This window comes from Grampus griseus (assembly GCF_964374135.1).
Source record: "Grampus griseus genome assembly, chromosome: 7".
Classification (NCBI taxonomy): domain Eukaryota; kingdom Metazoa; phylum Chordata; class Mammalia; order Artiodactyla; family Delphinidae; genus Grampus; species Grampus griseus.
Window position 1 is genome coordinate 33,975,262 of NC_139001.1, and position 26,992 is coordinate 34,002,253.

At 37.7% G+C, this 26,992-nt stretch overlaps 2 protein-coding genes across 6 annotated transcripts in view; one reads left to right on the forward strand and one right to left on the reverse strand.

Annotated features, from left to right (window-relative positions):
• Window positions 1-2,464: 2,464 nt before the first annotated feature.
• Window positions 2,465-23,284, reverse strand: STRADB (STE20 related adaptor beta). 5 transcript variants are annotated; one of them, XM_082658854.1, is made up of 12 exons: window positions 23,151-23,284; window positions 20,007-20,103; window positions 16,944-17,024; window positions 11,966-12,065; window positions 8,767-8,888; window positions 7,568-7,676; window positions 6,564-6,687; window positions 5,372-5,543; window positions 4,970-5,074; window positions 4,566-4,810; window positions 3,823-3,865; window positions 2,465-3,258 (listed from the first exon to the last, which is right to left on the reverse strand). In XM_082658854.1, the coding sequence occupies exons 2-12, from the start codon at window positions 20,016-20,018 to the stop codon at window positions 3,220-3,222; spliced, it is 1,152 nt and encodes a 383-aa protein (XP_082514980.1). In that variant the 5' UTR covers window positions 20,019-20,103; window positions 23,151-23,284; the 3' UTR covers window positions 2,465-3,219. The 5 variants fall into 5 exon arrangements, with proteins under 5 accessions (XP_082514980.1, XP_082514977.1, XP_082514978.1 ...); XM_082658851.1 differs by having other exon boundaries at window positions 2,465-3,314; XM_082658852.1 differs by lacking the exon at window positions 23,151-23,284 and adding an exon at window positions 20,963-20,981 and having other exon boundaries at window positions 2,465-3,314.
• A 343-nt stretch (window positions 23,285-23,627) lies between these two features.
• TRAK2 (trafficking kinesin protein 2) overlaps window positions 23,628-26,992 on the forward strand; it is a 69,689-nt gene continuing 66,324 nt past the window's right edge. The window contains exon 1 of the mRNA XM_082658749.1: window positions 23,628-23,783. The gene's annotated coding sequence lies outside the window, so the exon portion shown is untranslated. The remainder of the gene's footprint in view (window positions 23,784-26,992) is intronic.

The window sequence follows — 26,992 nt, forward strand, 5'->3', positions numbered from 1 at the left end:
TATCAAATTACCCATGACATTTTTCACAGAACTAGAACAAATAATCCTAAAATTTATATGGAACCATAAATAACCCAGAATTGCCAATGCAGTCCTGAGGAAAAGGAACAAAGCTAGAGGCATAACTCTCCCAGACTTCAGACAGCACTACAAAGCTACAGTAATCAAAACAGCATGGTATTGGCACAAAAACAGACATATGGATCAATGGAACAGAATAGAGCCCAGAAATAAACCCACACACCTACGGTCAATTAATCTTCGACAAAAGAAGCAATAATATACAATGGAGAAAAGACAGTCTCTTCAGCAAGTGGTGTTGGGAAAGCTGGACAGCTGCATGTAAATAAATGAAATTAGTACACTCCCTCACACCATACACAAAAATAAACTCAAAATGGCTTAAAGACTTAAATATAAGACATGACACCGTAAAACTCCTAGAAAAGAACATACGCAAAACATTCACTGACATAAATCATAGCAATGTTCAGTTTCCCAAGGCAAAAGAAATAAAAGCATAAACAAACAAATGGGACCTAGTCAAACATATGTTTTTGCACTGCAAAGGAAACCATAAACAAAATGAAAAGACAACCTACAGAATGGGAGAAAATATTTGCAAACAATATGACTGACAAGGGCTTAATGTCCAAATATACAAAGAGCTCATACAGCTCAATATCGAAAAAGCAAATAACCCAATCAAAAAATTGGCAGATGAGCTAAATAGACATTTCTCCAAAGAAGACAATCAGATGGCAAAGAGGCACATGAAAAGATGCTCCACATTTCTAATTATTAGAGAAATGCAAATCAAAACTACAATGAGGTATCACCTCACACCAGTCAGAATGGCCATCATTAAAAAGTCTACAAATAACAAATGCTGGAGAGGGTGTGGAGAAAAATGAACCCTGCTACATTGTTGGTGGGAATGTAAATTGGTACAGCCACCATGGAGAATAGTATGGAGGTTCCTTAAAAAACTAAAAATAGAGGTACCATATGATCCAGCAATTCCACTCCTGGGCATATACCTGGAGAAAACTCTAATTTGAAAAGATACATGCACCTCAATGTACTATTTGCAATAGCCAAGACAATGGAAGCAACCTAAGTTTCCACTGACATGAATGGATAAAGAAGATGTGATATATATATATATATATATAAAATCCATGTTGCTGCAAATGGCATTATTTCATTCTTTGTTATGGCTGAGTGGAATACTTTCTATTCTGTGTGTGTGTGTGTGTGTGTGTGTGTGTGTATGGATTATCATACTAAGTGAAGTAAGTCAGAAAGACAAATATCATATGATATCATGTATATGTGGAATCTAAAATATGATACAAATGAACTTATTTACAAAACAGAAACAAACTCACAGACACAGAAAACAAACTTATGGTTATCAAAGGGGCAAGTGGGTGGAGGGATAAATTAGGAGTCGGGATTAACAGATACACACTACTGTATATAAAATAAACAACAAGGACCTACTGTATAGCACAGGGAACTATATTCAATATCTGATAACCTATAATGGAAAAGAATCTGAAAAAGAACATGTGATTATATCCATATATCTCTCTATATAGATATATATATCAATATATATACCTACATATATATATATATCACTTTGATGTACACCTGAAACTAACACAACATTGTAAATCAACTATACTTGAAAAAAAAAAATCCACTGGTTCAGCTTCTCTGGAGAACCCTAACACAGTGGACCTGAGAGGCACTGTTTCCCGGCCTCCACAGTCCCACTTTGCAGTACACATATTGACTCTCCACACATATTTGAGAGCACCTCCTCTGTGGTTCCTGTGAGCTTCTCTTGCTGAGGGGAAATGAGAAGGAGGAGGTTAGTGGAATGAGCTACAGCCCCCACCACTACAGGTGATCTCAGTGCCTCCACTGGCACTCATCTCCTTTCTCTCCTCCACCTTGGCAAGTCTGTGGCTTGCTTGATGGAGTAACCCAAATATCCTTGAGGGGGGCTGGCCAATAAACATGAAAAGATTTGTGTTTCAGACTATTAGTCTATATATTACTGTCTCATTGGTTTTCATTTTTAAGTCTTAATCATTTCAAAATAATTTTTAGTGTAATGTTAAATAAGAGTGTGCAAATAAAGAAAATCTACTAATTGAGGTAAATCCCAACTTATCACAGTCCAAACTACATATTCTTTTTGAGACAGCATATCTCTTTTGCTAATAAGGTAAAACTATTAAGTTCTCTATGTCCTTGTAAGTTGGATCTCCTACAGGAGCAAGAATAATCATATAAAGGGCTGGAAAATCTGCCTCCATTGAATCAAACACCAGGCTGTCTCCAATTCAACAGGTTATATAAATAAATCTGTTTGAGAAAGAGCTTTCCTTGGCAAAACAAATTAGAATGTATGTTTTAGCTTTGTCAAACCACACAAATAAAATTATTAAGTATAAACTCAATTGAATAAATCTTTATTGAGCTCCCACGGGGCGCATAAATTTAGGATCTATAATTTACATAAGTAGAAAAGTGTTACTTTAGCCCCTTAACAATTAAAAAAAGCAAATTACAACTTCTCTATATATTTCAAGTGAATCATTTAATGTGAGTGAGGCTCAGTTTGATATTACCATAAGTATTATTAACACATGAAAACGGGAAAGTATAAACATTTTCCCTTCTATCAAAAACAGGTTTGATGCCAGGAAAAACTAGCCTGTTGGTTTAACAATAGCTGATTAAAAAGGCTAGAGAATCTGGAAGTAAAAAATGTACTTGGAAGCAATGTCCTCTGAGGGCTCATTCCCCTGAGGGCAGCAAAATGCTGAAAAATTTAACTGGCTCAAAAATTATACTGAGAAATCAAAAAGAATAGTTAGTCACAGCTTGGGAAAAAATTTTGAGAACAGATGACACTAAATGTAGTTAGATTAATAATTCCAAAGTTTCCCTGGAGTTATAACAGCACTCTGAGCTAACCAAAGGGGCTATAACCTCATGCTCCTTTGAACAGAGTGGTTTTAAATGATAGATTCTCCAGTGCACCAACTGTATTTTCAAGTATAATTCTAGTATTTGTACCTAGCAATACAGAAGAAAAAGCAGCAGGGAGAAAGTGTCAAGTACATAGGACATAAAAGGGTTTGGCAGCCCTAGAATTCCCAGTTTGAATCTTTTTCATCAGGAAAATCCCATTCCGGCTCAGTCCAAGGTGACACTGGAGGTGGTGCTGTTGATGGCCTGTGACAAGCAGGAGGCAACAGTGAAAGTATTGAACTCTGGCTTTCTTCCTTCATCTGTTAAAGAAACTCAAAATAAGGCTGTTGGTACATAAATTCAATACATTAGTTTTTTTTAGTAAATAATAACTTTTAAAGAAATCATGTTAAATGTGTTTAAATTGTTTTTAGGTATTTTCACTTAAACATGCCTTTGATTCTGGTTATCCGAGAAGAAGAAGTAACAGCCAAATAAACTGACTTTTATCAGAATTATTTTGCCCTTACATCATTTCTAGCCAATATAGAAAAATAAAATGTCTCTAAGTTAATCAAAATATAAGCTGAGGATAAAGTAACACATGATGATATTCCGTTTGTCTTTACTCATTTTGTTTTGCAGAATGGAAATATTTTAGAAAGTCTATAATTAAACTACCAAAAACGTTTTCTTCTTTTTAACTTTACCTTGTAAGAAAATTATTTAAGAATCTTAGTAACCAAACTGTCCCATTAAGCCAACAAAATGATGTGATTTTTTAATAGTATTAAAAAACATCTAGACAACAAAGATAGATCAGCTCACCTGTTTGAAGAAAACATGGGATAATAAACTGCTTGCTGATGGCCTGAAATTTTTTTGAAAAAATTATTTTAAAAAAGACCTCATATTAGAATGTAGATTTTTTTGATGTAAACTATGTTAGAACTTAGGTTTAGAGCTATAAAACTCAATACACAAAAATTAAAAGGAAAAAATATATGTAAGGAAGCCCAATTCTTAGCTTCAACCTTAACTAATGGGCAGAATTAATTCTAGAGATAACCTTCAATTAGTCTGTGACTTAACATTTATTAGGCACTTACTAATTATAAGGAACTATACTAGGCATTAAGGGGCTTAAAAAAGATTAAAAAGACACACACCTTATTTCCAAAATGCTAACACATTAGTTACCTGTGATAATAATTATTGTAATAACAGCAACTAACACTCTTGTACTGCTTGGAAGTTTCTAAAATGTCTTAACATAAGTGCAGTAATTAACGTCCAGAAAGATTAACTGATTTTTACAAGGTGACTTGGTTAGGAAATGATACAGCTGAGACTGAAGCCCAAGCCTTCTGACTTCCAATCTAGTATTCTTCCCATTTGCTCATTGTCTCCACTTGCTTTCAGCATTGGTATTTTCTGGATTAGGCTACTGTATAGTTTTTTGATGAAAAGACTGATAAAAGATTTGAATTTGGCAAGAAGGAAATCTCACAAAACTTCTATAAAATACAAGACACAGATGTTTTATGCTATTTAGAAGTGACCAATATTACCTTTTCTCAGGATCTTGCTGCAAACAGAGCTGTACCAGGCTAAGGAAGGCAGGAGAGAATGTTTTTGAGGGCGGTGTTTGCAATCTGTCACTATTTACTGTGCGAGTTCCACTGGAGACATGTACACTTTCTCCAATCCCAGAGTCTACACCTGATCGGGAAATTTTCATTCTGGATTCTGACTGAGGGAAAATACTGATATCCAATGGGCTATAAGGAGGACCTTTCAGTTTCTGTAACAACATCTAAAAGAAAGAAAAATTTCCTTCAGTCATTTTCAGGCAAAATATTAAAGCATTAACAACAACAATAAAGGTCCTAAGAGTCTACAGCAAAGATGTTTAAAAGAAATTATATAGAATGTAAGGGAAGGAAAGTAGTTCAGGGATTTTAGCAGCATTTACCTGAGTCCTGTGCATGTCCTGGAAAGGTACCTGCCCACTGGCCAATTCACATGCTGTAATCCCAACGCTGTAAATATCTGACTTTACATTATATCCATGTAAATCCTGTAGAACAATTAATTTGAAGTCCTTTAGTATAAATAACCTTTAAAAAGTTACATACGTATGCTTTTTTGATAAAGGGTGGTGAATAATAACGGAAAAAACTCATGAGAAATCAAGATATACCTAATATTTGGTATACATTTAAAAATTCCTAACAATAATTTTGACAAGAAAGAATTTAAAAAGTCTTGCAGTAGGCCTTTCATCAATCCAAATATAAGGGCACAACTGTCCTTTAGTCAAACTCAGAAGACACTTAAGACGCACAGACAACCCAATGCAATGGCCACACCTGACCTGTCTCAGTAGTTCTGGACTCAGCCACGGCTGCACTGATGTGCTGAACTGTGGGAAATCATACACAGCCCTATGCTTCTGTCCGTGCTTAACCAAACTATGCAGATGGGACAGGCCAGAGAGGGTCACTAGGCCATCACCAGAAATGAGGATATGGCTGGCTTTAATACTCCTAGAACAAAAAGAAACAATCCTAAATACTAAGAAACTGGCCAATGAAGAAAGGATAAAAATCTGGTCAGAATAAATCCATGTATTCCCTTGGAAATTAAATACTCCTTAGAAGTTATAATTTAAAGTTAAATGCAATATTATCCAATAAAAGATAGCCTCTCATGGTATTAACAAAATTTATAAAGATATGTCTGATGTAAAATTTTCCTTCATCAAATAAATTATAAAAGAGCCTTGTTTTTCATCCTAAACACGGAAACTGGAAACTAATAGAGCAGGATGGCCAATAGTCTGGTAAAGTATAATAAAACCTTGATTAATTAGAATACTGTCTGCTAGAAATCCTCAGTTAACCAGAATGCTGCTAAGAAACAACAAACAGTAAGAAAAAAGCTTTGAGGTAAAACAATAAGAAAACAAGCTTATTTAAAAGCAACTTAATTAAAAAGGAAAACAAAGTCCCAATATATCTTAGAACAGCATTGTTTTTAACATTCAGCCAATTACTTCTGCATGTACAGTTTGGCAACAAGAGAACTGATATTTAGTATGATAATCTCAAAGTGCTACAGAACACTTAAGAAATCAAAGGTTTAGTTACAATCTGTATATGATATAAACATGACATAAAACTGAAAAGCAGATAAAGTAGCTCTTTATTTGCTTAAGGAAAAAACAAAACACAAGAGTTAACTAGGATCCCACTCCCCACAGCTTATACCCCAAACAGATAGGTTCTTGTAACCCTCATTATTGGGACTTGAGCTGTGCGAAGACAGGCACTCCATCCCAGCACGGAGCACAGCACTTGGCACAGAGGAGGTGGTCTGAACATTTCTGGTGAATGAACTATAAAATGTAAGCATCTACTATACCTACTGGTCCCTTCCTCCCTCAATTTTCATTTGCAAGTTTCCTATCCTCCATTCTAACACTCAACTGCTCCTTCCTAAAAGCTCCCTAAAAGACTTCTTCCTCTCAAATTCTTTCACTTTGTAAAATACAAATAAGTAAATACCTGTGAATACAGCCATTTTGATGCAGATAGTTCAACCCTCTCACTGCTCCAAAGAGAATGTTTCTTATTAAAGTTTCACTCATTCCTTCAGGAAAGTAAGTCCTCAAGAGTTGACTTGCTGAACCTGAAAGAAACCCCTGAAATCTTTAGATGAACACTGAAAGTGATTTTGCTTCTAGCTATGTTTTAAATGTTCTTATCAACCATAAACACACACACACGTACACACACATGCTCGCATGCACACGTGTTACATTTTAGAGTCTAATCACTTTCTTATGCCAAGGTAATTTTCCTTCACCAATCTTTAAAAAGACTTTTCTAATGACATGCTAGAGATTAGGAAAGTGAATTAACAATATTCAATATTACTAAGAAAATACATACTGTGTGAGAACATATATATTTTAAATCCACAGGCAATTCACAAAAGCTATCCTAAAAATCAAAGCTCTAGAATCCATTCATTTATTTATTCAACACACCTACTGAACACTACTTGTGCTAGGTATCTTATGAGCACCTGGGGATACCAAAATGAAAAATACATACATGATCCTGCCCTCGAGAAGCTCAAATCCAGTGAAGGAGACAGGTACACACACAGATGTTTACAATACAGTGAAATAAGTTTACAATGCAGAGAAACAAGGATAGGGATGGTGTGCACAAGCAGAAAAACTACTTTTGCTTGAAGACTAACAGCAGCTCTCCACTGAGAGAGAGGAAGGAAACTGAAGGGAAAAAGACAGCTCGTTCAAAGGATTGACTTCTTGGAGAAGCAATCAGTGGTGGTTTCAATGATCATGAGACCCATTCTACTTTTTTTTCTGAAAACTAAAATTCAACATGAACCAGATATAAAAATATATCATGAAATCTAGAATTGGCCATCAGATTTATAAATTAAAAGTAGTGAATCATAAATCAAAGATCACACTCATCCTTAATTATAGCATCCAGGCTAAACCATGAATTATTTTACCTAAAATGAGTTTTCTTACCATAGGCCATAAAAGGAGAAATAACCCAAAGCCAGCTGCCAACAGTGAAAACAGTCCAGTAAGTTGTAATATTGGGATGCCGGAAAAAGTGGGATAGAATCACTGCTTTCTAGTATAGAAACACAGAGACAAGACATTTAAAAACAACCTTTTTAGCTGATTCACGTTGTTACAAAGCAGAAACTAACACACCAGTGTAAAGAAATTATACTCCAATAAAGATGTTAAAAAAAAAAGAAGGGAAAAGTAAATAACAATAAAGTGGATTTAAATAATAAAACAAACCCCCAAAACCCAACCTTTTTCCTCATTATGAAGATAACAGCAGTAGTGGCAGCTTATTAGTACCAATAATGGAGCTTATTAGTACTAAGCACTGTTCTTAGTGCTATCATGTCTTTAAATCTCACAACCACTACACAAAGTATGTGACATTATAATTCCCATTTTACAGAAGAGGATACTTAGAAACAAGTTAGAAAACTTGTCCAAAAGCACATAATTAACGAAAGTAGGATGTGAACTTATTAGACAGTCTGACTCCAGAGGTCACAGTCAATAACTATACTGTGTTCTTATGATAGAAACATTTAAAAAATACATTAAAATATGAGTATAAAAGTCACTTCTAACATTAAATCATAGAACCACTGTTAACATTTCAGTATAATTTCTTCCAGTCTTCTTCTGTGCAATATACATGTGCACATATAAATAGTTAAAAAATTGGGATAATATCAAAACAAAATCCTTTCCCTCATTATATCAAAAATGATTAGTGACAACTGAAATGGTATTATAATATTCCTGAAATGCAATCTGTTAAAATTTATCAATTCAGAAGCTAGTTTTACTTAGGTGGAAGAAAAGGAAACTGTTTGCTTTTGTTTTTTTATTTTCCTATACGATTATTTGTGACTGGACTGACGAGGGGTATTTAAATAAATTCCAGACCAGTGTTCCAAATATGATATTCATTTGAAGGAACTTATAGTAGTTACCAAAGTTTGAATATATTTGCTCTTTCATGGATCTGGCTTCCAAGTATTCTTTCCATTTCTGTAATTGCATGTTTATTAGAAGAAAGAAATCTACCTTTCTCTAACAGAACTACTAATTTGTGAAAAAAAAAATTATAGGTGTAATCTCCTCAAATAGACATTAAATTAAATGTATTTTTTTTTTTTTTGTATTGTTACCTGTAAAGCTTTCAGGCGTTCTTCAGTGCAGTGTTCCAGATTTGTAATTTTTACTGTGACCAGTGTTCCTGTAGGAGTATGCCGTGCGAGATGGACGGAAGTCAAGTTGTCAAATCCTCTTCCTATAATCAGACGTAAAACTTGTGTTAATGACGAAAGGAAAAAACTGATAATCTGGACTTCATCAAAATTAAAAATTTTGCTCTTCAAGAAAACTGTTAAGAAAATGAGAAGGCAAGCCACTGATTGAAAGTATCAACAATATTTATATCTGACAAGACTTACACACAGAGTACTATATAAAGAACTCTTATAGCTCTATAATAAATGACAAACATCCCAACTAAAAATTAGGCAGAAGATTAAATAGGTAAGCCACAAAAGAAGACACAGAAGTGGCCAACAAGCACATGAAAAGATGCTCAAAATAGAGGAGTAGGAATTAAACACAATATACCATTACACACCTATTGTAATGGTTAGTATTGTGACTTGATAAACAAATTGTTACATTCAAACAATGGAATGTTACTCAGCAATCCCCTACTCCCAGTCCCTGGCAACCACTGATGTGATTTTTGTTTGTCATGTAAGTAGTATCATAGCAGTTTTTTGTGTCTGGCTTCTTTCACTTAGTATAATGCTTTTGAGATTCTTCCGTGTTTCAGTAGTTAATTTCTCTCTATTGCAGAGTAATAATCCATTATATGTATATACCACAATTTATTTTTATCTATTCATAAATTGATAAACTTCGGTTGTTTTCAGTTTTTTGTGACTACAAATAAAGCTGCCAAAACCATTCTTTAAGTAGACATATGTTTTCATTTCTCTTTGGCAAATACCTGCAAGTGGGATGGCTAGGTCGTGTACGTTTAACTTTATAAGAAGCGGTCAAACTGTTTTTGAAAGTGGCTGAACCTCTTTGCATTCCCACAAGCCACGTATAAGTAAGTACTGCAGTGACTTGACATACTCACCAGCATTTGGTGTTGTCAGTTTTTAAACTAAAAACACCTAGAATGGTAATCTATTAATAGACACCTAATAAATGTTAGTTTCCTCCCTCTCTCCACAGTCACCAAATTCTGTCACTTTTATTGTTGAAATGCAGTTAATCTGAAATTCATCCCTTCCTCCCCAGCGACAAGCATCACTTGCCTTAGCTCAAGTCCTGTCCTTGTTCTCTGGATAGATGCAGTGACTTCCTCACTATGCCCTGCATTCTCGATCAGGACATGCACCAAAACTACTGATGGAACTACTTCAAAAGCCTGTGCCTAGTTCCCATTCACCAGAAATTTTGATTCAGGAGGTCTGTGATGGGATATAGGCACTGCAATTTTTAAAAAGACTCAGGTGATGAGGATGATACTCTGGCTGTAAATCCCTGATATACTATATCTTCCAGATTGCTGCCTGGAACTGCTGCCAGTTGTCTTTCTAAATTCAACATTTTATCAAAAGAAAGGTACTATTGTGCAGCAGCTGAGAGCTTAGACCTTACAGTCACAAGAGTTTGCTTTCAAATCTCTAACTGTATGACTATTACTTAAATTCTCAGAGCCTCAGTATCCTCATCTGCAAAATGGGAGGGCTAAAGGGGTGAAATGAAAAAATACATATAATATGTTCAGCCTGATGCCGATTAGATGCTATTATTATCATCATCACTATTCCACAATGTCTCTCTAGTAGAGACGATAAATTCCAAACCTTTCCTTAAATCCACTGAGTAATGAAGTTGGTACGTTGCGGGGCTGACAGAGAGAGTCTGAACTTCTATATATATATCCCCCATATGAGTTCTTTCACAATGGTTCCAAGCCTCCTTTTTCAGATTTACCTACTCCTACTGCCTACTCGCCCTATGTTCCTGAGTCTAGGCACAGAGCAGCTATGTGATAGTCCTTCCTCAATCACCTATTCGAGTAAATTATTTTTTTACCTTTTTTGGATTGACACCATCTGAAAAGTCCTTTCTAATTTGGGGGCATTTTCCACCAGTGCTATTTTAGAAAAGGTCAAATCCTTATTTCTCTTTTGGTCACCTTGACCTGGGCATGGGAGGGTCAATGACATAAGCTTGGTCAATGGAGGATGAAGTGAGTGACAAAAGAAGCAGAGGCAGTCAGAACTCACACTTAAAACTTAAAACCTTACCTAAAATCCCATTTTTAGTAGAAACTTTTTTCAGTTAAGTTGGAACTCACCAGTGGGGCCCAACATCATCTAGTGGGGTTAAAGTACCCTACTAGTGTACATTAACTAGGCTGCTCTTATGCTGTGACCCAGGCTACAGTTCTAGTCACATAGTTTCTCTTGGTTTCTTCCAAGCCCATTTCTCTAGCCAATGATTCTGTGAGTTAGCAAAATTGTTCAAAAAATTCTTTTAGTTTAAGTAGTCAGGACTGTTTGTTGTTTGAATAAAAACCCTGACTAGAATATTTAGTAAACTTTTCCTCATGCTTCAGGATCCAGCCCTTTTGCTATCTTCCCTGACTCCTAGAAGAGTCGAGATGCACAGGTGAACGCTCCATCTTCTCTGTTCCCATAACACTTGGGAACACTTTACTATAGTACCTTCCAGTGCATAAGACAAAGCTATCTTTCATGTTCGTCTTCCCAGAGAGGATGTGAACTCTTCAAGTGTTTTACATGGCTTTATATTCCTAGCACCTAAGATAGTATCTCTTTGTATTATTTAAGAGATGTTTCTGAATACTCAGAGCAACTTTTCACAGGTATAAGGCTAAAAACAATAACTCAGCCAGTTCCAAACTTAACTGAAAAAAGTTTCTACTACGAATGGGATTTTAGGCAAGGTTTTAAGTTAAAAGAAAGTAATTTGGTTAAAGGACTGTAACTGAAAAGATTTACATGATTTGGTTTAAATCAGACAAATGATCAGAAGTTCCCCAAAATAAAGATACAAATAACAAATGCTTAGATTATTTAGTGTCTTCCTCCTCTACAAGTACTTCAGTGAAAAAGTAAAAATTCTAGAAGGTAATCTTGAAAAAAAATCTGGGCTACTGTTTTAGGATAGATAAAATTAACAGATCCGTTTGACTGACACAATTAACATTTAGTTTTATGCTGTGGGTAACAAGAGAGACCTGCTTACAAAGTAATCTTTTTGTCATCAATTTCATTTCTAACAATGATGAGTCAATTATGTGCAATCCAGAATGATTACCTATTTCCACTTGGAGTTCATAGTGAGAAACGTTGGTGGAACAGATAACTTCACTGGCTCTAGTGGATGGAGGCAACAAGGAAAGGGTTGGCTCATCAACCTGCATTGTTTTAAAAATATGAAAACAAAATAGGTATAAACTTTTTGGCGCCCCAATTTGGTCCCCTACTCCAATGTAAAATACTGATATTGTCTTTTCAAACACACAAGTGCTCATTAAGAAGGCACTGAAAAGGTGGCTTAAGAGACTGTTTTAAGATCCAAAAAGTATTTACAACAGCTAATAAGGGATGCTAGTTATAAAGCTATCAGCCTGTGAAGGGAGAGAGGGCTAGAAAAACAGATTTACAGGTAGTGAAGAATACTTTTCAGCACAATTTCCAGGAAGCATTCTTAGGAGTTGCTAAGAATGGCTGTTGACTCTTCAGGGTATCTAATAAATATATCAAGGGAAGAAATGAAAGGACCTATGAGGAATATTCTATTCTGGTGCTTTTACTTCAAGTGGTTGTCAGTTACAATCATTACACATACATGTATCTGCTCAGCTAATGGAGGTGTTAACAGTCAAGGGACAATTTCCATACTAAAACCTATTCAAAGAAGCTGAAGAAGTTTTTCAAAGATGAAATGAATCAGAAGGGAGGTCAGAAAGAAAAATAAGCCTCAAGAGATGGGAGAACAGGATAGGGTACAGAAGTCCTGAGTTAATGACCATGTACCACTATGGCCTTTCACAGGATACTATGGAGTCAGAGTGCTAGGTCTGCACCAGATCCCAGTGGCACTGAAATAACATGCACACAGGAGAAAGAAGAGGCCAACACCACTGGCATCATATGATAGCCATGAGGATCTCTAAAAGGACACCAGTACTCAGCAGCCTTTACAGGCACCAGCAGGTGGCAAGAATCTCGTTACTACCTCCAAGGTAAAGAGAAGGAAGAAGGGAGTTAGGAATGACATTACTATTTACTAGGAATTCTGCTAACTATTTTTTACATTTGATTCTACATGTTCCCCAAGCTTTTAAGAGAGCAGAAAAATATAATTGTAAGCTCATGGTAAAAGGTGAATAATCTGCTAGAGGGATGAAAGGCTATAAAAAGAAATTCTACCATACGATTGGAAATAATCCCAATGAAGAAAGAAATCTAAATAAATCAATGCAATTTCTTTAGAACAAGTAGTCTTAAACTCAGATTTAAAGAACACATATAAGAGAGAGAAAGAAGAGCATATAGCAGTTTAAAAAATGTTTAAAGTGATAAGCTATAAGTCTGCCAGGAAGGCTAGAGCACAGAATGAACTGAGGCTTACAGTTCACTGCTTGAAAAAAATGGCATCAGATTACCAGATGATGGATTGAAATAAGGCTAATCAACCTCTACTTTGCTTCCCTCAACTCCATCAGGGAAATAGTCTTCTTTAAACTAGAAGCACTTAGATTGTAATTAAGTAGCTGAAGCTCAAAACAGGTTGTTTTAAATAGGTTCAAACCTCCAAACCAAAGACAATTACATCTAGGATATTAAGTCTGCAAATATAGTAAAACTCAGATGAGAAACCCGAATGGAAATAGTCAAACATTGACTCAATTTTCAAAAAAGAGAAAAAAGGATAAAGGGGCAAGCTTGATGTTGTTGCCCAGTAAGGTCTGGTATCAAATCACTACACAAACAAGTTATGGACATTTAAGAAAACAACACGGTAATCACAAGAAGACAATATAGGTTTACTAAGAGTAAATCATCTTAAAACTAACCTCACTTCTCTTTTTGATTTCATGACTAGTTAGAGAATTAGAAAGCAAAAATCATGGCAGGGTCCTTGTCCTTGTCAAACTTTTTAATAACTTTTAGAACTAAAAATTCAAAAGACCTGGTTAATGAATAATCTGGGAAAAAAGTCATGAAAACAATACCATTTACAATAGCACCAAAAAGAATAAAATACTTAGAAATTAACTTAACCAAGGCAATGAAAGACTTGTACAATGGAAACTACAAAACATTGCTGAGAGAAATTAAAGAAGACATAACTGAATGGAAACATACCTCATGTTCAAAGATTGGAAGACTTAATATTATTAAAATCTCAAGGGATCCTGAATAGCAAAAACAATGTTGAAAAAGGAACAAAATTGGAAGACTCACTCTTCCTGCTTTCAAAACTTACTACAAAGCTACAGTAACTAAAACAGTGTGGTGTTGACACAAAGACAGACATATAGAGCAAGAGAACAGAATAAAGAGCCCAGAAACAAACCCTCACATATATGGTCAAATGACTTTTGACAAGTGTGCCAAGACCATTCAATGGAGCTAGGACAGTATTTTCAACAAATGGTGCTGAGAAAACTGGATATCCAGATGCAAAAGAATGAAGTTGGACCCTTACCTATACAAAAATTAACTCAAAATGGATCAAGAAAATATTTGTAGGTCATACTTCTGATAATGTTAATACCCAGAATATAGAGAGAACTAAAATTCAACAACAAAAAACAAACAACCCAATTAAAAAATGGGCAAAGGACTTTGAATAGACATTCTCCACAGAATACATGTATGTGGTCAATAAACACAGGAAAAAGGTGCTCAACATCACTAATCATTAGGGAAATGCAAGTCAAAACTACAACGATATACCACCTCACACTCTTTATGATGGCTGTTATCAAAAAAGCAGAAAATGAGTATCGGAGAGGATGTAGAGAAACTGGAACTCTTGTGCTCTGCTGGTGGGAATGTAAAATGGTACAGCCACTGTTGAAAACAGTATGGTCGTTCCTCAAAAAATTTAAATAGAATTACCATAGGATCCAGCAATTCCACTTCTGGGTATATACCTAAAAGAATTGAAATCAGGGTCTCAAAGAGATATTTGTACTCCCACGTTCATAGCAGCACTATTCACAATAGCTACAATGTGGATGCAACCCAAGTGTCCACCAACAGATGAATGAATAAGCAAAATGTAGTATATACATATAATGGAATATTATTCAACCTTAAAAAGTAAGGAAATTCTGCAGTATGCTGCAACACTAGTGAACCTTGAGGACATTATGCTAAGTGAAAAAATCTCAGTCACAAAATAACAAATACAGTTTGATTCCACTTATACTGGTACTGAGAGTGGTCAAAGATCAGAGACAGAAACTAGAATTGTGGTTTCCAAGAGGCAGGGGAATTATAAGGGAAGGAGGAGCTACTGTTTAATAGGTACAGAGTTTCAGTTTTACAAGATGAAAAGAGTTACAGAGATGAATGGTGGTGATGCTTGTACAATATTATGAATGTATTTGATGCCACTGAACTGTACACTTTAAAATGGTTAAGATGGTAAATTTTATGTTATATGTACCTAGCACAATAACCCCTCCTGCAAAAAAAGCAGCACTTGTGGAAATTTCCTGAGTTCTAGGCCTCTAACAGCAAGGAGTCAACAACAGACACTTTACTTTCTAAACACTACCTGTCTGAAGGGTAATACTTGAATGAAAACTAGGATTGGATACTATATCCTATTGTACAACAAGGTACGTAACTAGAAGACTTTACAGTATTAGCGAGTAAAAAGCGAAATGACAAAAATGATGACAATTGAAGATAAGGTCAGAATAAATTTAAAAATAGGATTAACTGGGATAACTCTATTTTGTAGGACTAAGGTATCTGCAAGGCAGGTTCTATTTTATAGGAAGAATTATAATATAAAATGAAAATTAAGAGATTTAGAGGGGAAGATCCCAGAGAAATATTTATTTCTCAGCATGTTTCTTTAAATATTATTTAATACATCAGGCATTGCCCAGGGATGATAAAGATAAAAAAGACAGGATGCCTATTTTATGGGGATCATGTGGAGAGACATATACATCAATCATTGTGAGATAATATAGTAAATGCCATTTTATGAGGATGTCTAAGATCTGTAGGACCATAATAGAATTAAAGGTACAAGAGCAAAGGCTTCAGAGATGTGATACTTGAGCCAACTCTTTAAGCACGAGGAAGAATTTTAGAGGGGTATTTTAAGCAGAAATAAAAGTGTGTGCTAAGATTCAGTAGCAATAAATGAAACTCAAACATTAGACATATTCCATACCATTAAGAGTCCTTATAAAACACTAACAAGTTTAGGCTTTATCCCATACGCTTTAGGAAACCAATGGCAATTTTAAAGCTGGAAAGTGGCACAAACAGGCCTGTATTGGTAACAGTGTTGAATACTGATCTGAGTGGGAGAGGAGGTTATATGTGTGTCTAGGAAACTAGAGGCAATGTGTTTACCTGCAACAGTCCAGGTGAGAGATGATCAGATTTGAGTAGCAGCAGTGATCAGGTGAAGGAGGGAATGGACTCAAGGGCATTTCAGAGACAGATCTGTAAGACTTGGTGTGTAACTAGATGTGAGGGCAGAGGAAGAGGCAGTGTGAGGATAACTCCAAAGTTTCTAGTTAGGGTGATTTAGTAGATGGATTTTCATTTGCCAAAGCAGGAAATTCAATAGGTCAGTGAAGTTTTGAGAGATTAAGGTTTTACTCAAACTGCACAGAGATGCCTTTGAAAACTCTAACCAGAGGAATTCTACAGACTCATCTGGTGCCCAGGAAAGAGTCCAAAGTTGCAGGTAAAAACTTAAGAATCATCAGTCCTACCTGATGACAGGGTCCCCTCACAACCGAAAGGAAAACCTCAGGTAGCTCCAGACAATCTGAAATCTGAGCAACTGAAACCACAGGAGCCAGTGAGACTGCTTAGGGAGAGTCTGTTTAGGCAGAAGAGCAGAGGCCGATTACAGACTTCTGGAGAATAGCTTATGTAGAGGAAGAAGAAACAGTAAAAGAAGAAAAGTGAAAGAAGAAAGAAGTAAAGAAAAAGAGATATAGGAGAACCAGAAATTATATTCTGTAAAATGGTGTCACAGAAGGCAAAAGAGGGGTATTAATTGTACTTAACCATTTTCTTACCAAGTTTTGATGGGTACTGGTTTCAGACTGTTTTTCAGGTCTGAGTGATTCAACTTGTGTTCGTGAAGTGCAGAAACAATCCTGTAAATTCAGAAATACATTAAATAAGTGAAAAATAAGTCACAAGATAAGGGTGGCACGTGGATACAAAAAAGTCTGTTGACTGGGGTGAGGAGCAGAGAGAAAGGGCAACGTGCAGGAACCTGAACTGGAGTCAGGATTCATACTGTGGAGGTAGACAGTATGGGAGAGAATGGAGAAGCAGCTGGGTATGCAGAAGACAAATTTCATATCTGCTATAATTTTACTTGGCGCTATCTCTGATTCTTGCCCTCTACCCTGGAGGTAACAACAGCAATTCATTTTTACTGCTGGTGTTAATTTTTAACCCTTTCGTAATCTTTGCAGTGTTTTTCTGAATATTTAGCTAGAGATATATTCTGCTATGCTCACCATATTATTTTTATCTTGATCCTCAGATTTTCTTTTTCCCTTAAGTGTGGGAACCATGTTTATCCACATTAAACCACACATTGAATATATCAATACTTGGAACCAATTTTGTTCCGTAAGGTGATAAACATCTCTAACCAACTCAAATCAAATTAAGAGACTTAGTTCCATTATCACAATTTACATTTTCCTGCATTTCAACTCAGTGTTCTGTTATCACGTATTGTCAATAAAGAAATGTAACACCTACACACGTTAGTGGCGTGAAGCTGATGTTATACTTATTTAGGAAGAAAAGGTATGTCAAAAGAAAAGTATAAACAAATTGTATGAAAGAGACTTTTAATTATTTTCAAGCATCTTATGAACATTCATTTTTATATGAACATTAAAGTATAATATCAAATGAGTCTTTAAGACAAGTCCATCCACGTCTATTCTGCAGTCACTTACTTAATCAAACTTCCTTTAGCTTAAAATATGCCAGAATTTCTCATTAATCAAACTAATCATTTTCCCAGTTAGCCTAAATTACTAATTAAGTTGAATTCCTACAGTCTGTACATATCAATCTTACCAAAATAATTTGACATATATCCCCACCGTTTTATGTAAAACTCGCCCCTGAAGAACAGGAGCTAACAGTGTCAAGGTAGCTGTAGAATCACTTCCTTTGCAAAGTTTCTATTGGTTTGTGTAGGATGAATAAAATTTACAATAAAAAAAATTACAATAAATGTTTTTGAAGATACTTAATACTGTCGTTCATATAAAAAATAACCACCAGTTACATCATTTATATATTATATTTGGTATTTACATATATTTTCCAACATTTGCCCTGAATCTTTCACAATAATCATTCATACTATTGTGTGGGAAAGGGTTAGCAGGCCTAAAACTGCTCTCCTTGGAAAGGCCTGTTTGCAAGGTTGACCCTTGGCTGGTATCTAGGAACTCGGATTTTGGGAGGGTTCCCACCATTCCCCGGTAAGAATGGCTCATGGTGTGCCTAAACTGTCTATGCAAACAACATGGTTTATGCTGAACACCTGCTTTCTTTCTGGGAGTCTGGAATTTTGTTCCTGCTGCTCCTTTGAAAACACCACTTCTTAGCTGTCAAATAGAGGTAAAATTTGAATGAGGAAGAATCCTTCATAAGCAAAAACATTAACTTTATCTCAGTTACACAAATATCTCACTGAGGAGAAAACATGAATGTTTTGATTCAAAGGATTCTAAATATTTCATTGCAAGAAGAATACAAAGTAAAATTATTAACAAACTGAACAAATATAAATGACCCTATCAAATTCTATTTTTCCAAAAATCCATAATTATGAAATAATAGATTAAGTAAGATGTCCTTTCCCCCAAATTTGGAAGCCCTGGGCAACCATACAGCCCTTTGAATCTCAGTATCTCCATCTATCAAATGCCCTTTTACATCTCATCCAACCTACAAACTGACATAAAATTGTTAATCTTAAGTAATCCTTTAGAGCAGGGGTCAACAAACTATGGTCCACGAGTCAAATCTGACCCGCCACCTGTTTTAGTGCATAAAATTTTACGGAAACACAGACACATTCATTTGCATTTATTTACATATTGCCTATGGCAGCTTTTTCCAAGAGTAACTTAATAGAGATCACATAGCACACAAATACTACCTGGCCCTCTAAAGAAAAAGTTTGCTGATCCCTGCTTTAGAAAATGAGGTAGATATTACACCTCAATGTATTTTCCAGATATATAAAGCTCCCCTTTTAAGTAGATAAACTTTACTTTAAACATAAAGTAAATGCATTATATATTTTCCAAATAACTAACAATACAGTCTCCTAACTTCATAGTTCTGCCTCTCAGACTTGGAAAGTGATAGAGTGGATTGGCAGATGTGAGTTTGAGCCCTGGCTCTAATCCTGTGCAATCATGGGCCAAACTCCAAATGAGGATTATACCACCTGCCCTGCTTACAATTTTGAAGACTGAGAGAGCTATAATACATGAAAGCATTTGTAAATTACAAATCATCATACAAATGCATCCACCACTTTTTAAAAGAAATTCAAATATTCAAATAACGTATTATATTCTACATAAGACACAATGAAAGTCCTAAAACTACTTAATCTAGAGTAGATACCATGGACTTAATATAAACAAAAACCATGTTAGTATCTATACATCATATTAGACAATGATCCTAATGTTTCCTGTCTTGTTAAGTCAAGGGGCTTATTTTTCATACTATTTTGCTTGCCTTTAGTCAGATGGAAATTTGTCAAAGGGATTTTTGAAAGATTTAAAGGATAAGGCATAGCTAACTGGATGGAAGAGTAATGTCTAAGGACAGTAAATGTATGAGAAAAGTGGGTATGGGACAAAGGAATAGAAGGAGTATATCAGAAAAGTATAGCAGCTCTTTTTTAAAGAGACAAAAACTCAATGATAATTTAACTCATTTTTAAAGACCAGAAGTCTTTCAGATCAAAATAACATCTCAGAGCCTAAGAATATTCCATCAGAGTATGCCTATTAGGGCTTTGCACTAACATCTAATTACTCTATTGACACAAAATTAGATCCGCGCTTATAAAAACTTACCAAAAGAGACATTGAATCACTTTAGTTCACAGAAAGTGAGAAAAATCCATCTACTCCAAAGAAGATTTCTGCTTTATCTTCAAGATACAGAAATATCCTAGTATAAAAACAGAAGCAAAATAACTTATATTTACATACAAATGCCTTAAAGATCTAGTTGCCATAAACCCACCACTATTTGGGCAGCTATTCTTTGACACAAGGACTACAGACATTCCTGAAAGGTGTCCTTAAAGAACATTTCTGTTTACTGAACACTATTTGGGATCTGACATCACAACAGAAAGGTGGAGTGAAGTTGAAAGGAGGTTCTGAATATTTCCAAAGCCTCAATAAACCTGCATCTCTTCTTCCTTATCTTTTCTACACTACTTCTTTACAGAACCCTAAGCAAAAGTAAAAACAATACAGAAAGGTGATGTTGGACCCACTTTTAATACAAATGATGCCCAAGAATTTCCAATGGTTCTACTTAGAAGTAAACTTTGAATCTTCCAAAGCTTCCTTATCCGATTAATTACCTATTAAATCATCTAGGGTAACTGACCAGCAAATTTGGGAAAGAGTCAAGATTAGCAACAGAGTAGGAATTAATTACATTTTCTTCTTGCCATGTTTAAAAAAAGATTTTTTTTTCAGTTTTCATGTGAAAATAATATTTTCTATAGGTTGAGTATTTTTTATGATTCTTAGTTCTCATTTCCATTCTTCTTGGAATTTATTGACAGATAGGAAAGATATGCAGATTATTACACAAATAATTCCTGTCCACTTTCACTGATGGAGTATTAATCTCAATAGTTTATGAAGGCTCCAACAGATGCAGAGGTTTAAAATAGTAACTTATTCAGATTGAAGGAGCTACAAAAGCACCACCAAAAGTTTCCAAATCTTTCCTAATAGAAAGGGTGGCAATGTTCGAAACTTGCTAGTGCTGGGTATTCCCTTACACCTACCCAGTATCTCTTTCACCTAAATTGTGGTTCATTATTTCATTTTAATGAAGTCCCCAAGTTTGATCAAGGCATCTGCAAACATCTGAACAAAATTAGAAAGAAAAAGCTTTTGTAAACCATAGATATTATACAGCAGCATCCAATTTTATTGCTAAGAAAAGATGTCAATTTATTCAGGATATTCACTACAAACCAAAGGAAGAGAATGGGAAGAAGAAAAAAACCCGGAATGGTTTATTTTTGTCACCTGCCATTCATTACCATCAATTTAAGGCACTGGTGTTTGCTGTGTTACAAAAGAGGTAATGCAAAACCTGCCCTGCTCACTTTCCAGGGTGATTCGGATCAATGAAATACTTTATCTGAAAGTGCTCAGAACTATCAAATACTGTATCAATAAGAGCTTGAGAAGATGCTCTGAAAGGTACCAAATGGTAGGACTCATTTGGAAAGTAAGTTGGCAATGTTTTGATAACTATAAAAATGTTCATCCCTTTGACCCTGTAAAATTCTCACTTCTGGTAATCTATTCTAAGGAAACATCCAAGTAATGAAGAAACTACAAGCATGTAGAAAGTAATTACCCTGTTACCTGAAACGGTCAAGTATTCATCCCACAAGTGTTTAATGAATGGCTGCTATGGGTCAGGCACTGTGCTGGGCACTGGGGACACTCACTAGTGATCGAGGCAGACAAGGCCCTGACCACTTGGAGCATACATTCCTACAAGCAGAAAGATCAGGGATGTCGTGATTAACTGAATTTCCTGGTTCTCAGGAATTTGTTTCTTGCTCTTTCTGTGTAATATCAGTTAAGTTCTTTCTTAAACAACAACAAAAAACCTTTAAACTCCATTACATTATCTATTTTTCAGAAAAACTCATAAGAAGCAGACACAATCTGTGAGAATTGTCAGTACTAAAGGGGTTGCCCACGTGCATGGCTTAATCCCAGAGGATTTTGCTTTAGATGTGACAGACTATTAAGAGATTCTTTTATGAGACATTTTGAGGTCAAGGCAGCAGCTGCCCCCGCTAAGAGACGGGGGTGGGGGTCGCTGGAGGGCGGGGTATAGGTCTGCCGTCATAATTTTCTCCTGCGTGCTCTTTCACTAGGTATGAACATAAACCCTTTTCAAAAATTCATACTTGAGACTTGTATTTCTAAATGTATTTACAAGTACATCAGTGTGGTCCCTCGCAATTATCTCTAAAAAGAGAATTTAAATAAATCTTTCTAAATAATTTAAATTTGTTCTAAAATAGAATGGTTCCTCCGAAAGCTTTAATCTGAAAGGTTAACACTTTCTGCGACAATCGGAAGGCGCATCTAAATTACAGAACTCGGGTTTTGAGTTAATTTAAGCATCCAACAGAGGCCCTTGTTACAGGGAATGAAAAAAAGCCAGATTTAACTCTTTGCGGAGCTTTAAAATTACTGTAATTTTCAAAGTTATCTTGGGAACCCATAAAATCTTAAAAATTATAGCCACGCACAACTCGGTAGAATTTCCAAACTTAGCATCGTGACTCAGGCTTTCAAAAAATATTTACTAAGCGCCTACTGTGTGCCAGGCTCTATCCTAGATAGGCGCTGTCACCAATTCCAATCGAGTTCTGAGGAAAAAGGTACGCGACACAACAAACCCACGAGGGAAAAACACAACGTTTAACTTAAATACCGAGGACGAAACGCGGCTTGAGCGTTCAATTACGTAAAAGCTTCCTTCCGAGTCCTGCTTTGGGGGACTTTGCAGCGAACTCGCAGAAGGCGGCACACAGAGCCGGGCCGGAGGGCACCTTGGGTCTGGAGACTCTGCGTGCCTGTGAGTGCGGCCAAAGGTGACAGCGGCGGGGGGGGGGGGGGGGTGGCGCCGCGGGCAGCTGGGCCCCGCGCACCTGGCACCGCCGACCCCAGCAGGCACCGCCTACCCCGCACGCAGGTGCCTCGGCCGCCACGCGGCCCGGGACGCCGGGCCGAGCCGGAGCCGCGCGGCACGCAGGGGCCGCTCGCCACGCCGGGCCGGACTCCCGCCACGGCTCCGTCGGCCTCCCGGGCTCAGGCTGGAAGTGGGGCGGCGAGTTCTAGCCTCGAGCTTCCGTAGGCGCGCGCTGGCGGAGCCGCGCTCCCTCACTACTTGACCAGCCCGTAGCCCTTCCCCTCCCCAGCCCGGCCTCCCCTCATTACCCTGGCGGCGACTGCGGCCAGCGGCTCTTCTCAGGCGGCCAGCGGTGCGGGGCCCGGGCGCCAGGCCCGCCCAGCGGCAAAGCGAGCGCGCAAGGCCCGCTCGCGGCACAAGCCGCGGAGCCGGGAGGGCGGCGCGACCCGTCTGGCACTGTGGGCCTGGAATTCTGCCCCAACCCCCAGCAGCCCTCCAGCACTGGGCTCGCCCCACCCTGGCCCCAGGGTCGCTGCCCCGCCCCCCGCCCCGACCCCGCCCCCCCCGCCCCGACCCCGCCCCGCCCCGACCCGACCCCGACCCCGGGCTAGAAGCGAGGGGCGTGGCCTTTAGAGATAGGGGCGTGGTCTAGAGGAAACTACAATCCCCAGCAGGTCGTGCGCTGGTGCCGTGCAGGCTGCTGGGAGAATGGGTTTCCTCCTCTCTTCCCCAAATGTGTGGGGGCTGTCATTGACCTGGAGTAGCTGCAAAACCGAAGTCGCCGAATGATGATGTTGTGAAATCGCCAGTCCGTTCCTGCCACGCCCGGGCGGTTACTGGCAGCGGCGGCCGCTTCTGCTGCTCCTCTCAGGCTGCTGCTGTTTTAGAGGCTTCTCCCTGGGCAAGCGCGTGCGAAGGACGGAGGACGCCGGACCAGTCCTGTGAGTAACCTTCCCGCGCACGACTCGAGCTTGCCCTTGCCATCCTCCCTTGAAGGCAAAGGAACCTCCCCACCCCGCGCTCCTCCCGGTCTTCGGAGGTCACGCGCGGACACCGGAGCCTGAGCTGGGTACCGGAGGACTGGGTCCTCGCCGGGTCCGTCCCCCCCCACCCCGCCCCACCGCGGTGGGAAGCGGGTGGTTTCCCAAGTGTAAGTGCGAAGTGTTGGGCGTTGGGCTCCGGCCTCGGGGTGCACCCCAGCTGCACCTCTCAGGATTGGCAGCATCCCATCCTCTGCCGGACAGCACCCACCTGGTGCCCCATCCTTGAGCGATAAGCGGCTTTAGTGTCTGGACGTTAAACCTTAAGCCTTGGTCGCCATCTGTGATGTGAGCGAGACGAGAGGATATTGGAAAGAGCTCTTTCAGTGTTGAGTTGGGCTTTTCTTGCGGTTGATTTTGAGCCAGACACCGCACGTCTTTTAAAAGAAAGACGGTTGCCTTTAGTTTCAAGCGTAAATAATGGATATTGGCAGATGTCCTTTTAGAACCAGAGTAAAGATAGTCTCCTAAACACTTAAAAGATTTCTGGGTCATTATAATAGCGGTGAATTCAGTTACTTGATCACGAACCTTTTATTTAAACCTGCAGTTTCTGCGTCAGAAACTAACTTTTCACTGGAAATTCATCAAGCTAGAATGGACCATAGGAATAAAATGAAATGGACTCTTCCAGTTTTGTTTAGTTTAGTTTTATCTATTTCAATGATTATTTTTTCCTGACCTTCAAATCTTTGCTGTAGAATTGGAAGCTACAGCATGTTAATAGCATGTTAATGGTGGTGCAGTGACACTTGCGAAGAAATTGTGAAGGACATTTGGTGGGGAGAAAGGGCAGGGATGAAGACACTTGATCATTTCAGCAGTTATTCCAGCGTTCTGTTTTTAAAATTAAGTAATGTTCAACAAGTCTCAGACATTCAGCAAACACATACTGTATGAAAGACAGTGTTTTATTATTTTGCAGATTTTTATTCGTATGGTGACAGGGGTCAGAAAGACAAAAATTTGAGTACTTTCAATCAGCCAGGCATCTCAGTTATGAGCTGTATGTACATTTGATCACTTAATCACTATAATAACCCTGTTGCATAATCTGAGGCTCAGCTTTGCTTACGTAACAAGTGGAGATTCATACCTAGATCTGCCTTACTTCAAAGTTACAGGTCAGGTACCTACTTCAGAAATTACTGACCTTAAAGTTTGGATGATTCAAAGGCATTTTCCAGCGTTATTTCCTAATACTGGTTCCTACTACATACCTTGGACATTTAGAATAAGTTATGAACCCTGCTTTAGTACTTTTGAACCAGTTATTCTCTCTGCTTGTAATTCCCGTCCTCCATAGAGCTGCTTATTAAGACCCTGAAAGCCCGTTACAAATCCACCTGTTTACTTAATGTAAGCCATGATAGGACTGGTCTTTCATCTCAAAGGTCTTTCCAGTTCAAAGGTTTAGTGGTTCTGAAATTGAAAATATGAGCCAAGGAGTGTTATTCTCTACTGCAAATGGTTAACATCTGTAGTCGCAAAGACTAGAAAAACTTGTTTCTTAAGATTTTTTACTTCAATACCCAAAGTATGTTTAAACACTAATATAAGGAATGAGGCAGATGATAGTATTTCATGTTTATTTTGATCTTTGTTTATATCATCCGTACCAGTTTTTGAACCTCTTTAGTTACTATCCTGTTTAGTGGTAAGAAATCTGAGGCATTAAAGTAATATTCACATTTAAAATAACTTCATAATTGAATGAACTAAATTATTCATGATTTCCAGTCATATTAGTTCAGATCTGCAGTGATCATATAATAGGAAACATTTGTATAGTACTTATAAGTGTTAGATACCCGTCTAAATATTTTACCTATATTAACTTATCCTCACAGTAGCAGTGTGAGATGTTCTTAATAGATAAGCAACTGAAGCAGAGGATAAGTTAACATACCCAAGGTCATTCAGCTACCAAGTGGTGGAATTGGGTGTCAAACCCAGGCAATCCCAGAATCTGTACTCTAACATTTATTGAGCACCTACTATGTACCAACCCTACAACTGGATGCTTTTATTATAATTAAGTCATTTATCTTTATAACTGCCTTATGTAGAATGGAAGGTCAGCATTTAGTGACTTGTCGAAAGCCACAAGATAAGTAAATGGTATAGCCAGGATTTGAACTCACGCTTGCCTTTCTTCAAAGTCCATGTTCTTCTACTTTCCCTAAATAATCAAATCCTTAGTAAATACCTTCAGTGGAACAGACACTGTGCTAAGTGCTAGAGATTTAGTCTCTGCTTTTAAGGAATACAGTCTGAAGAAGGAAGAGACAACTGGGATAGTGTGTTAATGGGATAGCAGCATACAGAGAGCAGCATGCAGAAGTACTATGGGAACACAGAGACAGGGCAGTGAAATCTGCCTGGATGGGAAGGCTTGGGCCAGTCTTGGAAAAACAAATGGGAATTAGCCTGGCTAAAGAAAAGGAGAAGGGGTTGTTGTGGGCTGAATTGTGTTTCTCCAAAATTTGTAAGTTGAAGTCCTAGCCCCCATAACCTCAGAATGTGACTGTATTTGGAGATGGGGCCTTTAAAGAGGTAATTAAGTTAAAATGAGACCTTTAAGGTGTGTTATAATTCATTCTGACTGGTAACCTTATAAGAAGAGGAACTTTGGACACAAAAAGACACCAGGGACATGTGCATATAGGAAAAAAAAAACCACATGAGGACACATTGAGAAGGCAGCCATCTGCAAGCCTCACGAGAAACCAGTGTTGCTGACATGTTGATCTTAGACTTCTAGCCTCCAGAACTGTGAGAAAATAAACTTCTGTTGTTTAAGCTACCCAGTCTGTGGTATTTTGTTATGGTGGCCCTAGCAAACTAATGGAGAGATGTTCTAGCAAAAGGAACGACATACAAAATGCTTTTGAGATGTGGCCGGGTGATTAGGTTTTATGGTAAAAAGTGTTGAGAGATGAAACTGGAGACTAGGCAGGGTCCATATTTGGAGGAATTTGTATGAGACTCTAAGGATTTTAAACTTTATCCTAACGGGGATGGAATGGAGGGGGTTTGTAGCAGTGGGAAAACATTAGGTCTGCATTTTAGAAAGATACTCTTTGAGCCATGGGAGGATGGATTTAAGG

Coding starts and splice junctions, on each gene's coding strand:
- STRADB (XM_082658851.1), bottom strand. Junction 6,688..7,567: donor TTCTCCTTTTATGGCCTATG/GTAAGAAAACTC, acceptor GGTTTCTTTCAG/GTTCAGCAAGTCAACTCTTG. Junction 5,544..6,563: donor CAAAATGGCTGTATTCACAG/GTATTTACTTAT, acceptor TTTTTGTTCTAG/GAGTATTAAAGCCAGCCATA.